At 33.9% G+C, this 10,943-nt stretch overlaps 1 protein-coding gene across 1 annotated transcript in view; it reads right to left on the bottom strand.

Annotated features, from left to right (window-relative positions):
• Positions 1 to 8,365: 8,365 nt before the first annotated feature.
• Positions 8,366 to 10,943, bottom strand: part of LOC106465435 (piezo-type mechanosensitive ion channel component 2-like) — a 47,064-nt gene continuing 44,486 nt past the window's right edge. The window contains exons 21-22 of the mRNA XM_022393852.1: positions 10,096 to 10,267; positions 8,366 to 8,546 (exon numbers count right to left, since the gene is read on the bottom strand). Of these exons, the coding sequence (XP_022249560.1) occupies positions 8,366 to 8,546; positions 10,096 to 10,267 (353 nt within the window). The remainder of the gene's footprint in view (positions 8,547 to 10,095; positions 10,268 to 10,943) is intronic.

Here is a 10,943-nt window from a genome sequence, read left to right as displayed (position 1 = left end):
GCACCAACTATGTGTTTATTGTTGTAATGATAACTATGAAACTCGTCGATAACACTTGATAACAACAAATTTAATACCGGAGAGAACTCATGATGCTAATTTCAAAAATGTAGTCAGAATTTGTCCAGCGCCTCTAGATTTTGATTCCTTATAATTCCCCAATATTTTATCAACAGTATGCGAAATACCATACAATCAACTCAGTACAATAGATTTATGCTGTGATATTAAGTTTACTTGGACAGATTAATAGGTAAAAGACATACAGCTTTGATAACTTCAAAGATTGACTGTATTTGTATTGTATTAGTGTAAAATGTCAAATATATTGTTCATATATACTATTTGTTCTCGATATAACTTATAGCGAATTGTACAACTTTTGCTTCATTCCCACGCTCACCTGCTCCGCCCAGGAATCACAAAACCCTCACGTGCTCAGTTTGCTAGAACATTCGAGAAGTTACTCGACTGAGCATAAAAGGGGTGGAGGCAAACGCTTCTCTCTCAGTTGCCTCTCACTCACTCAGTTGGTCACTTCATCTCGCTCCGCGCACACAGACAAAACAAAGTCCGATCTTCTTCCTTACATCATACCCACAATATAATCAAATTCTGCAAAACTTTGTTTATAAAATCTTTTAAATTCTTGTTCTGTAAACATAACTTATTTTATATATTTTTTAATAAATCACTTGAAATGCTGGCTGTCTGTTGTTGAAGTAAAGTCCGAAAGTACAAAAATCACCCAAACAGTTTCTGCTACATTTATGGAAAATATATTAAAGTTTCATGAAGAAAAAACTTCACACACAAGGTAAAGGTAGCTTACCACCACTATTCTGGGTGTAAAATTGGGGGCTAGAAAAACATTGGGCTCCACATGTGTGTTGTACAGTGGGCACATGTGGCTTGACACAGTAGCTGAATAAGGAGAGAGCAAGTATGCTATTTGAAGTTCCCATGATATGGCTTGAACCCAAAGATCATGTAACTGACGGTTATTTTTGCATGACTAATGTTTCTGGATATTCAGTCAAAACTAAGTAATACATTAAATATCTAGATATTGCATCTGCAACGAAACCAGTACCTCTTGGGGATGGTCTTCCAATGCCACATCCACCAGTGAATTCGGAAACAGAAGAGTTATCCAACAAAGAAGACAATGAATCATCTTCATCCTCTTCATTTAGTAATTCTATTCCTGTGGTATCTCAATATAAACTGCCTTATCTGATCACATAAGAAAAAATAAATTATCTGATTCGTGACTCGTCTCCATGAAAGCAGCATGGGGTACTTCTTGGTTTTCGTTTACAGTAATGGAATTTATTGGCTCCAGAAACAAGAGTTTTAATTTACGGAAGTCGCTATCAAAGTCTTGCTTCTCTCTACAGCATGCAAGATACTTTGTGTTTATGTTCAAATGTCGATACACTTATGGAAGAATTAGGTACTGAACATCATCCTCAAGAATGGATACTTTTATCGACTCATATAGTTAGTTTGAAAGCTGTATTTTCGCACAATGAGAACACTAAGCCATCGATTCTTGTTGCTCATGTTGTGAACATGAAACTTATCAAAGCATGCATTCTTAAATTCAATTTTCAATGAATAAATAAAGCTATTACAGAAAAAGTTGTTATTTTTACTATAAAAAAGATAAATCTATCGTAATTCGAAAACTAGAGGCGACCAGTAAGTTCCAACATGATTCTTAGAATTCACATAACCAAATTATTCAGAAACAGTTGCATTTTTTTATAGTAGCAGAGAAAAAAAGAAGTTCTTGTTGCTTGATATAACAGAATGAAATGAAATGAGATGATATTTGTTTCACGTCTTGATAGCTTACTATATATATATATATATATATATTTGGTCAGCTATCCATTATCTATGAGTCGATTAAGGTATCTCCATAAATGGGTGTTTATTATACACCAATATAATCAGTTTTTATTCAGTATCAAATGTTGAAATATTTTTGTTATTAAACTTTAAAAGTTTGTCCGAATGATGTAAGAACTCCCAACATTTCTTGTGGACCTTATACTTTTGCTGAAGAAAACTGTCGTGGCTACGAATAATGCCCGTAAACGCTTTTTTTAGGTGAAGTTTCAGCTTTGTTTTCAGGGTAGTTTAACTCATTCCAGAGTTCCATTCAGAAGCCATGTAATTTCTATAGACGAAGCACTTTGGATTGTAGCTTGTCGTTAATGGCAAAGTGGGGGAAATTGTCTTCACCGTTAGTATAGCGTAGTAAATCAATGAAGATAGGATGGTTTTACGGGACATTCAAACTGCCAGTAACGAGTAAATGGAGTGGGAGGAACTTGAGCACTAACCCCCCTCCCCTCTCTCTCTAATGATCCATTGAAAGCCCTAAACTGCATACTATTTTCTGTTGCCTTACAGATGTGTTTCGTTCTGCTTATAGGACGTTTTTGTTTACGAAATTTGGCTATAATTGCACTGGGCGTTACATTCATTGATAAAACATGTTACTATGAGCTTGTGTTGACAGTGAAGAAACCTTTTAGAGGCCGTAAAGGGAATTAAATAACGAATGTATTTTTATGTTTGCATCTACAAACCGCTTTTAGAGGCCGTAAAGGGAATTAAATAACGAATGTATTTTTATGTTTGCATCTACAAACCGCTTTCTGCTAAACGAGCAGTAATGATAGTGTTCACAAGCTAAAGCGAATGATAAGACGAAAATAAACCAACATTATACTGAAATTCGTTTAGTTGAAACTCGTATATATATATCATCAAAATTATGTTACTAGTCTGGTATTAGAGAAAGTAATTTAACGTAGTTTATAAGCTATAGTTGTCTAAGTTGATTGATTTTACGTTATTCCATTGATTTAAACTGTCTTTAATGTAACTGATAACAGTATAAATGTAAATGAGTAACGGGATATTCCATCATAAGTCTGATAATTTTCATCACATCATTTTCTACTTGCTCTATTCAGCTTTTCGATATGAAGATTGAATAATATATAAAACATTTAACCAAGCCTTATTCTTAGTTGCTATTGTTGATAAGACCTTTCTCCCAATACCAGAGCTCACCGAGTCGGCTGATTTACCACAAAATAAAATTGTAATTGAAATAATATTTATATCATTCACTTGCGACACATGAGATCTAATGATACATTACGCATCTTAAAGTGTTATTATGCATTCTTGTTACTGGAAAACCGAATTAAAACAATAAAGATTGAAGTAATTAAAATCATTACTAGTCTTACTGTGCAGTTATATCACATCAGTTACCAATTATGGTATCACGCTTCGCCAGCTTAAGGTTGATAAACTATTTGTTTAATAATTATAAGAAAACAGACGTCCAGAACATAGTTTGTAGGCGCAATATAGGAGAAATGAAATAATCAAATCCTGTTGGAATGACTAACCAGTTGTCGTGCAAGGACACAGTTTGTCTCAATGTTTAGTTCTGGACTAATGACTGGAGTGATCTCACCCTTTCAAGACAAGCTACGAGACATAAAATCGTTAATAGCAATAGCAAATTGGTAAACATGAAAAGCGCTTATTGTAACAAAAGCATTTTGCATTCTATCTTTGTGACAGAGATTTTTTTATTAGTGTACCAAGTTTAACCAAAGTTACTTACGTAGTTTCTTAATCTGTAAGGTTTGAAATAGACTGATAAATGTTAGAGATTGAAACTTTACTTGAATTATTTACAATGAAAATCTAGTAGGCTACATGAAAAAACAACAACAAAGAAACTCTTAAGACTCAGTTATTAAAAGCAGATTCCAAGTGATGTTTATTTGTGTGGTTTAAATTTCACGCACAGCTATACGAGGGCTATCTGCACTAGCCGTCCCTAATTTAGCAGTGTAAGACTAGAGGGAAGGCAGCTAGTCATCACCACCCACCGCCAACACTTAGGCTACTCTTTTATCAACGAATAGTGGGATTGACCGTCACATTATAACGCCCCCAACGGCTGAAAGGGCGAGCATGTTTGGGGTGACGAGGATACAAACCCGCGACCCTCAGATTGCGAGTCGAGCGCCCTAACCACCGGGCCATTCCGGGCTCGTGATGTTTATGAAAAATTCCGATTTAGTTATCCGTATTGGCGATATATTCGCACTGTTTTAATGCTGTTTTTGCAAGAAAGTATTTTGGCCAACTATATAACGTAGTTTTAGTACCCGTATAAAAGGATGTTATATACAACAACAGCTTATCCTATATTTTAAAGCACAATGTATTTGTATTATAAAATTGATGAAGCGTTTTGCTCTCGTCTACCAATGTATTTCTTTATCTTACACTTTATTGTCAGGTATTTTGTATTTCTACATTTCAGCCGTGTGAAAACACTTTCCTGGAACCAAACAAAACCATTCATTTCTAGTTTGTCAAAGCTTCTTTTCACATCTCTTCTTATCTGGTTTTCGAGAAAGAAAAGCACAACGATTCACAACACGTCGCCCTGCTGTGGCTTTGCGGTAATTCTGCACTCTTACGACGCTAAAATTTGGGTTTGAATACTCGTGTTGGCATATCTTTTTGATTAACTATATGTACTGAGTGTGGTAGCAGCCAAAAAAGATAAAATATTACAATCTTTCATAAAAGACGGGCAATTGTGCTATGTTCGCTTGTCTTATATAATTAATATTTGAAATCCTCTATAGTTGGTGAAACAGAATTGAGAAGAACAATTGAACGTTTCACAAATATTTCATTCATTACTTCCATAGTTTGGCCACTAAAAGAACCTGATGATGCTTGTGCTAGCGAAACGACGGTACTGATAATGAACCATTTGTGAAACGCTTATGTGTTTGGTGGTTGCGAATTTCGCGCAAGCTAAACGAGGGCTGTCTGCCCTAGCCGTCTGTAATTTAGCAGTAAAAGATTAGAGGGAAGTCAGCTACTCATCACCACTATCCACCGCCAACTCTTGGGCTACGCTTTTACCAGCGACTAATGGGATTGACCATCACATTATAACGCTCTCGCGGATGAAAGGGCGAACATGTTTGGTGGGGTGAGGATTCTAACTCGCGACCCTCAGATTGAGAGTCAAGCGCCCTAACCACCTCGCCATGCCGGGCCATTTGTGAAACGCTCAGTTGTTTTTGTTTTCTTTAATTCTGTACAGTTAACTCTGTAATTAACCCTGCCGGTAAACAAGTAGATAATTCGAGTGTTATGTGTTGAATAATCAAAACATTCAGCGCATCTTACGCGTTTGATAAACGTGATATTCTACAGAAACATTTTGTCAAACCAAACACAATACACATAGTATTCCGATGTCATTACGCTCCTTCGCAATTTTGCTGATCCATCCATGATAACAGCATAGAATTTACTATCTGAAAATTGTAATTGCTAACTATTGATACCGAATCGCTTTTTACTGATGCACCATCCGTACTTTTACTATGTGTTAACCAAGTAAATATTCATGAGAATCGTAACATAAATCACTAGCAAATTATTACTTTTTTTTCCATGCGTTAGAGCGTTTCTTGTGGGTCGTAGAGAGACAGAAACATTTAGAGACCCTACGTTTAATATACTTTATATCTTGAATTAATATACCAATACCTACGATTCTTATTCTCAGTTTAACAGCAACCATCTGTCACAGCCTTAGAAAGGAAAATACGCTTCCGCATCGATAAGAATTGCATTTTTCTGGGCTTCCGGTGGGAAGTTGGCGTCAACAGAAGCATCACTGATAACGTTATATTTTTAAATGTCAGAAGAGAGGTATGTCACACGGTGCCACATAAGTTTTCTAACTCTCTCTTTTAATCGTTTCAACTTGAATATCGTTTCCGGTTTCTTGTAAAGCAGCGTAAAATCCAATTTTTTTTTTAATCTGTTTTTATTACAGTCGAGGAGGTTATGAAAACTCTTTCTGGATTTAATATAATAATAAGTTGGAAAGCCACAATAAAAATGAAAATCTCTAAGGTAGAAATCGTTTATGCAATGCATATAATTAGCCTTAAAATCGGGGTTATTATCTCTAACACTTAATAACAAAAATATGTTCGATAGGCAGTTACAGATAATGTGACAGCTTCGAAATAATTAGGATAAAGGAGAAGAAACAACACTGTACACTCAACCTCTACATAATGATTCATTAAGCAAATGCAACTTTAGATAGCAGGGAACCGTTGCAACAAGGAAGTATTAATTATCTTATATCTAGAGATTTCGTTTATTTCTGCGTTTATTGTGTGTTCTAAGTAAGTTATGATGGTTAAATGACATTAGCTTTGCTACAAAATACGTAAAAAATATGGCCTAGTATGGCCAGGTGGTTAGAATGCTTGACTGGCAATCTGAGTGTCGCGGGCTCGAATCCCGCCCACCAAACATGCTCGCCCTTTCAGCCGTAGGGGCGTTATAATGTGACGGCCAATCCCACTATTCGTTGGTAAAAGAGTAGCCCAAGAGTTGGCGGTGGGTGGTGATGACTAGCTGCCTTCCCTCTAGTCTTACATTGTTAAATTAGGGACGGCTAACGCAGATAGCCCTCGTGTAGTTTTGAAAATTTGTTATTATCTAATTGTCCCATTAGTTTTTCCCATATAAAATTATCCAAAATAACATGTCGCCGTTATCATGTGTTCTCCTTTACGGTTGTTTATTTTCATGACAATAATTGCACATTTTTGAGTAAATAAAAAGATTAGAGTTTAAAATCAATTCGGAAATATATAATTTGATTTGATCATACCCCCCTAACACAGGGTATCAAGAGATATTTTGGGTATGTCCATTTGGAGCTTGTAATAAAGTGAGTTTTTTAAGCACATGATCTCCATTATGTATATATATCTAGTGTAGATACTCAAATTATGTCATTTTGTTATATCGTTATACACAACAGCTAAGACATTAGTTGTTATCAATAACTGACAGGGTAAGAGTAAATTGCATTCTTCAATAAAAATCACTGAACATGAAATTGCGTGAACTCCTTTACGTGTTTTCCTTTATTTCAGTTTTGCTTCAGAGGGAATATATAGAGTGCATAATGCTTTTCCCGCCATATTTAGTTTTCACCATGTGCAGATGATTAGGAGAGAGTGGATTTGAAATTTATTAGTCTCAAACCAACTAATTTTTCCTAACAAAAAAAAAAGTCCTTGAAACTGGGATTACTTAACAGGTGTGTATCTCTTTAACTGTATAGCTAACACTCAAATGGTGTGAGTGGTGGTAGTTTTAGGTTTAAATGACTGATAAATTACAAAGCTAAATCTGTGAGTGATAATTAGGGGTGTATTTATAAAAACAGATAATTGGGGACATGGTGAGATGCATGTAAAGGAGTTCACAGAATGGATAAAGAAGATCACCATTTTAATTCAACTCCATATATATGCTTTGCACTTCTTAGTATAGTGCCACATTATAATAAAAGCTTATGTTTATGATATGTGGAAGTAGTCTAACACAAAATGACTATTCTTATTAGCCTGATATAAGTGGATTTACTGTAGAAATGTAAATGAGATCACATTAATTTCTACACCAGTCTTTGCTAATATACAGAGGTTGTATGCATTTCGGTGATGAGTTTCATATTTGTATTTTTAGAATAGATGGTAAACAAAGTCGGCAGCTGAAATATTATCACAGAAAAAAGGCAGCAGAAGGAAAACCTTCTTACAATTTGTTTGTTTTTTGTCTTTTTTATTCTAGGTACAAAATAATCTGGTAAAGGAGAACACATGTGAAAAACAGTGGTCATCTTCATCAAGAAGTAAAAATATGACAAAATGTAACCCGATGCTAGATTTTTGGCACAAGGTTTTTCAGTAGTTATATTTCAAGAACTGTATAAATCATACTTATAGGAGAAGATTTTTTTCAACATCTTCCGGTGTAAAAATGGACACTTAAGAAAGCCTGGCCTTTAAGTAAAAAGAATATGAACAGTACAGTATTCAAGCTCTTGCTTATTAATCCTTGAGTTGAAAAAAAACAACAGTAGCACATTGTTTATGATGTATTTCTTTACTATTTAAAAGGTACCTGTTTAGGAGAAAAAGTACACATGGTACTTAGGAAATAAATCATGATATGTATTTTATAAGTTGCTGATAAGTTTCATGAATTGAAGAAATGAAATTTCATTTGAAAATAAATTTAAATTATACTATAATACTGAAATATCCTATGTGTAAAGTTATAGAAAATATGAACAGCTAGTAGCCTTGTTAAACACTTGATCATTTAAAAATTATTATTCTGTTACAACTGATGATATAAGCTACTCCTACATTACACTTATAATTTTAGTTGGTTATCATTAAAGGCTGTTTTACTGTGGTGTACCTTGAAAATGACTTTCTGGTTCTTTGTATTCTCCTCTTGCCTTCTGTTGATTTGCTCGAGACAGAATCTTGTCCATCTTCTTCTTGATCTTTTCCATAATTTCTCGCTCAGCTACCTGCTGTTTACGGACTTCCTCTATCTTGTTTTCATTGATGAGTATAGCTCCTCTGTTGTATGATATATATATAACTCAAAAAGTGAACAAAACAATACAAATCATTTTAAATTAGGGTAACTTCTTAAGAAGTGTATGAAATAATTATATAATTAAACAATGTTTATCAGTACAAACACAGGTAACCCCAGCACTTATTTTGGTGGCTTCATGGAGACAGCAGGATGACATGCAAGGGGGAATACTGATATTAGAAAGTGAATAAAGTAAGTGATTTTAGGTTTAAGAATTCCTCTGAAACATATACCAAGAACTTCTGAAAGTTTCACTGGGATCAGATGTTGGGAAGATGTAGAATTTTCAACAAAGACAAACAGACACAAGCCTCTTTAAAGTACAGTATGTCCCAGGTGTTGACATTTTCCTGTACACAGATCAGTTACTTACACATACTAATATTTAGCATCTCAAAACATCTTCCTTAATACATAATATTAATAAGAATACATGATGTAGTGGGTTAGTTTTTAGTTCCAGTCTAAATAGATAGCTTCCTTTGATCCAAAGGCTCCCCACTGCCACAGCAGTAAGTCTACAGAATTATAATAAGAAACTGGGTTTCAATATCTGTGGGGCACAGCACAGATAGTCCATCGTGTAGCTTTGTGCTTAACCATGTTCCGAAGTTAAGAATGTTTCTGTTTCATTACTTTGAAGAGATGAATAGAGAGGGTACATGAGAATACAAAACTTTCCTAAGCTTTAGAAATAAACAAATACTTGAAGATATATGCACGACAACCAATCTCAGGGAGAAGTTTTAGTAATTTTGTGGTATTTATTATAAACAATGTACGTTAGATCAACCAAGTTCAATAGTAATTTTGTGGTATCTGTTATAAACAATGTACATTAGACCAACCAAGTTCAGTAGTAATTTTGTGGTATCTATTATAAACAATGTACATTAGATCAACCAAGTTCAGTAGTAATTTTGTGGTATCTATTATAAACAATGTACATTAGATCAACCAAGTTCAGTAGTAATTTTGTGGTATCTGTTATAAACAATGTACATTAGATCAACCAAGTTCAGTGGTAATTTTGTGGTATCTATTATAAACAGTGTACATTAGATCAACCAAGTTCAGTAGTAATTTTGTAGTATCTATTATAAACAGTGTACATTAGATCAACCAAGTTCAGTAGTAATTTTGTGGTATCTATTATGAACAATGTACATTAGACCAACCAAGTTCAGTAGTAATTTTGTGGTATCTATTATAACAAGTGTACATTAGATCAACCAAGTTCAGTAGTAATTTTGTGGTATCTATTATGAACAATGTACATTAGACCAACCAAGTTCAGTAGTAATTTTGTGGTATCTATTATAAACAATGTATATTAGATCAACCAAGTTCAGTAATAATTTTGAATGTCTGTTTAACTGGAGAGAATAGTTGACAGATTAAACAAATGATATAATACTGTAACCTAAGACAGTACTTTCTTCTGTATATTTTACTTGCAAACAAAAGCAGTTTGTATTTGTCATTTGTTAGATTATTTAATTTCTTACAAGGTTTGGTATAACTAACCTGGATGCCAGTAATTTCTGAACTTCAGTCTCCACCACTAGATGTTGAAAGTAGAAACTACAGAACAATCGCTTCTGTAAAAGCAAGAATACAAAGCATATCCCATCCCATAATAGTCCAGCCTCATCAACAGGGGCAGTACACCCTTCTTGATGTACTATGTTGCTGGTATCTAGAAAAATAACAAATAAAACATCCTAGGTAATAAACCATACAAACTTATAACTGCTATTATAAAACCTTCAGTGACTAAATTGGAATTATTACTTTTCTACAGTTCCAATGTTAATAAAATATGCACTTAAATGTATACATATAAGGAGAAAACAAATTATTCAACTATAGTGTAACTAACTAACTGTACTTGTGTATAAGAACAAGATCTTTATCTAGTGTTATTAGTTATTTATCATACTAAATACAAGTTTGGACTATGATATGATAATAATGAAATCCTAAAATTTAATCTTTACATATACTATAAAGTTCAAGCTTTTAATGTTTTAAAAGCTACATTATACAGAAATATATTATGTAGCACATTCTGTATTAAAACATTATATGAAACATCCATATAAATAAATTCAAAATGTGTGTCTGTGTGTATCTGTTCCTTATACGTTTCCACATTTCTTGATCAATCAGCACCAAACTTGACACATTGATACAGGATGACATGAGGAAGGTCATAGGGGGTGGGGGTTCGGAACCCTTCCATGTAATTTTATGTCTAATTTCGGATAAACTACCAATATTGTATATATCCCTCAGCATTAGAATGACCTATGTAATCACTATTGTTAGAATTCTTGAAAACAGTTTGTCTTTCTTTTCAGTATTAGTACCTT

The sequence above is a fragment of the Limulus polyphemus genome, unplaced genomic scaffold, assembly GCF_000517525.1.
Source record: "Limulus polyphemus unplaced genomic scaffold, Limulus_polyphemus-2.1.2 Scaffold68, whole genome shotgun sequence".
NCBI classification, from domain to species: domain Eukaryota; kingdom Metazoa; phylum Arthropoda; class Merostomata; order Xiphosura; family Limulidae; genus Limulus; species Limulus polyphemus.
The sequence above is the reverse complement of the archived record's forward strand: the minus strand, read 5'-3'. Positions and strand labels throughout refer to the sequence as shown.